Source organism: Theobroma cacao, chromosome 4 (genome assembly GCF_000208745.1).
Source record: "Theobroma cacao cultivar B97-61/B2 chromosome 4, Criollo_cocoa_genome_V2, whole genome shotgun sequence".
Lineage (NCBI taxonomy): Eukaryota > Viridiplantae > Streptophyta > Magnoliopsida > Malvales > Malvaceae > Theobroma > Theobroma cacao.
Genome location: NC_030853.1, coordinates 2,677,377 through 2,678,762, shown reverse-complemented (window position 1 = coordinate 2,678,762; position 1,386 = coordinate 2,677,377). Strand labels below are relative to the sequence as shown.

At 40.0% G+C, this 1,386-nt stretch overlaps 1 protein-coding gene across 1 annotated transcript; it reads right to left on the bottom strand.

Annotated features, from left to right (window-relative positions):
• On the bottom strand, positions 263–955 carry LOC108661542. The gene has a single exon (XM_018118964.1). It carries the CDS (start codon positions 953–955, stop codon positions 263–265), a length of 693 nt encoding a protein of 230 aa, XP_017974453.1.

Below are 1,386 nucleotides of genomic sequence, written 5' to 3'. Positions count from 1 at the left end.
TCACAGTGTTCTGCATTTTCCTTCCATTTTTAATCACTACTTCAATTTCCTTGGTATTCACCTGCATTGAAGCCACCACAGTCTCCTTGGTATTCACCTGCATTGGATGCCCGTCGTTGGGCGCATGGTTCAGTATTGTAAACCTGGACCCGTCCCCTGTTTGACTATTCGCTTCTATAACTGTTTGCTTTCTGCTTCCCCCCTCATATCCTCTCGTTTTTTTCTTGCTAACTATCATCCAAGGGCCATATGGTGAATCCTCCTAGTGCTGTTCATCCCCTTTCTCCTTTTCATTCATACTATGCGATCGAGAGTTTTCTTTGTTTAGGCATTCTTCTTGGACATGCCCATATAGTCCACAAACATAACAAATCCTTGGCAGGCCTTCATACTCCACCTTCTGCCTTTTTCCTTTCACGTATACAAATGGGACCAATGGTTTAGTTAGATCCAACTCCACTGCAATCCTTGCAAATTTTCCCCTCTTTTTCGAGCATGTGTTATAGTCAATTTTCAACAGATGACCTAAGAGGGCCGCCAATCTTCTTAGCACTGATTTGTGGTATAAATGAAGCGGCATCCCTGGGAATCTAACCCAAGCCGCTACAGCAGTGAGATCGTTTGCACCTCTTAGATAGTTCGGTGTCCATGGTTGCACTAAAGAATAGCTTCCTTGAATCACCCAAGGACCATCTAAGAGAGCCCTAAGGTAGTCCCCTTCCTCTGTAAATTTAACCAGGAAACAGTCATCATCCAAATCAACAATCGAGTATTTGCCTTTAGGGTTCCACATATAGGCAATCCTGTCACACAACAGCCTATAAGAAATTGGTCTCCCCAGCATTCTAACAATGACAGATTTGTTCCAACGTTTAACAAGCTTTTCATATTTTTTATCTGAGATCTCTAGCGCAGGGAACCAATCGACGATTTTGTCACGACCCGGAACTCCCATCGAGCCCGTGACAACCGCCGCGAAGCCTCGACAAACATTCTTCCCCCGAATGCCTTTCGAGACCTCGCAAGGCTTTTGTACCAGTATTTCCATTCCTCTCTCTTTTTTTTTTGAATAATAAAATAAAATAAAAATATTAATTAAAATAATCTATTTTAATGTAAAACAATATATATATATTTTTGAAACATCAAAAATTCATTTTATGCACATAAAAACAAAATAAATTTATACGTACTGTAATATAGAAAACTGGAGTATGCAATTTAAATTACAATGACACGTGGGCCCCCAAATAACTGAGAAAGTTTACGTCTATAACTTTGCTTTCTAGGATGCAACTCCGAAATTTACTTCTCAATGCAATTGACAGTCTACTACCTATTCTGAGCCTGAAAAATGTATAGGAAGAAGGGGTGAGATTATAAAAT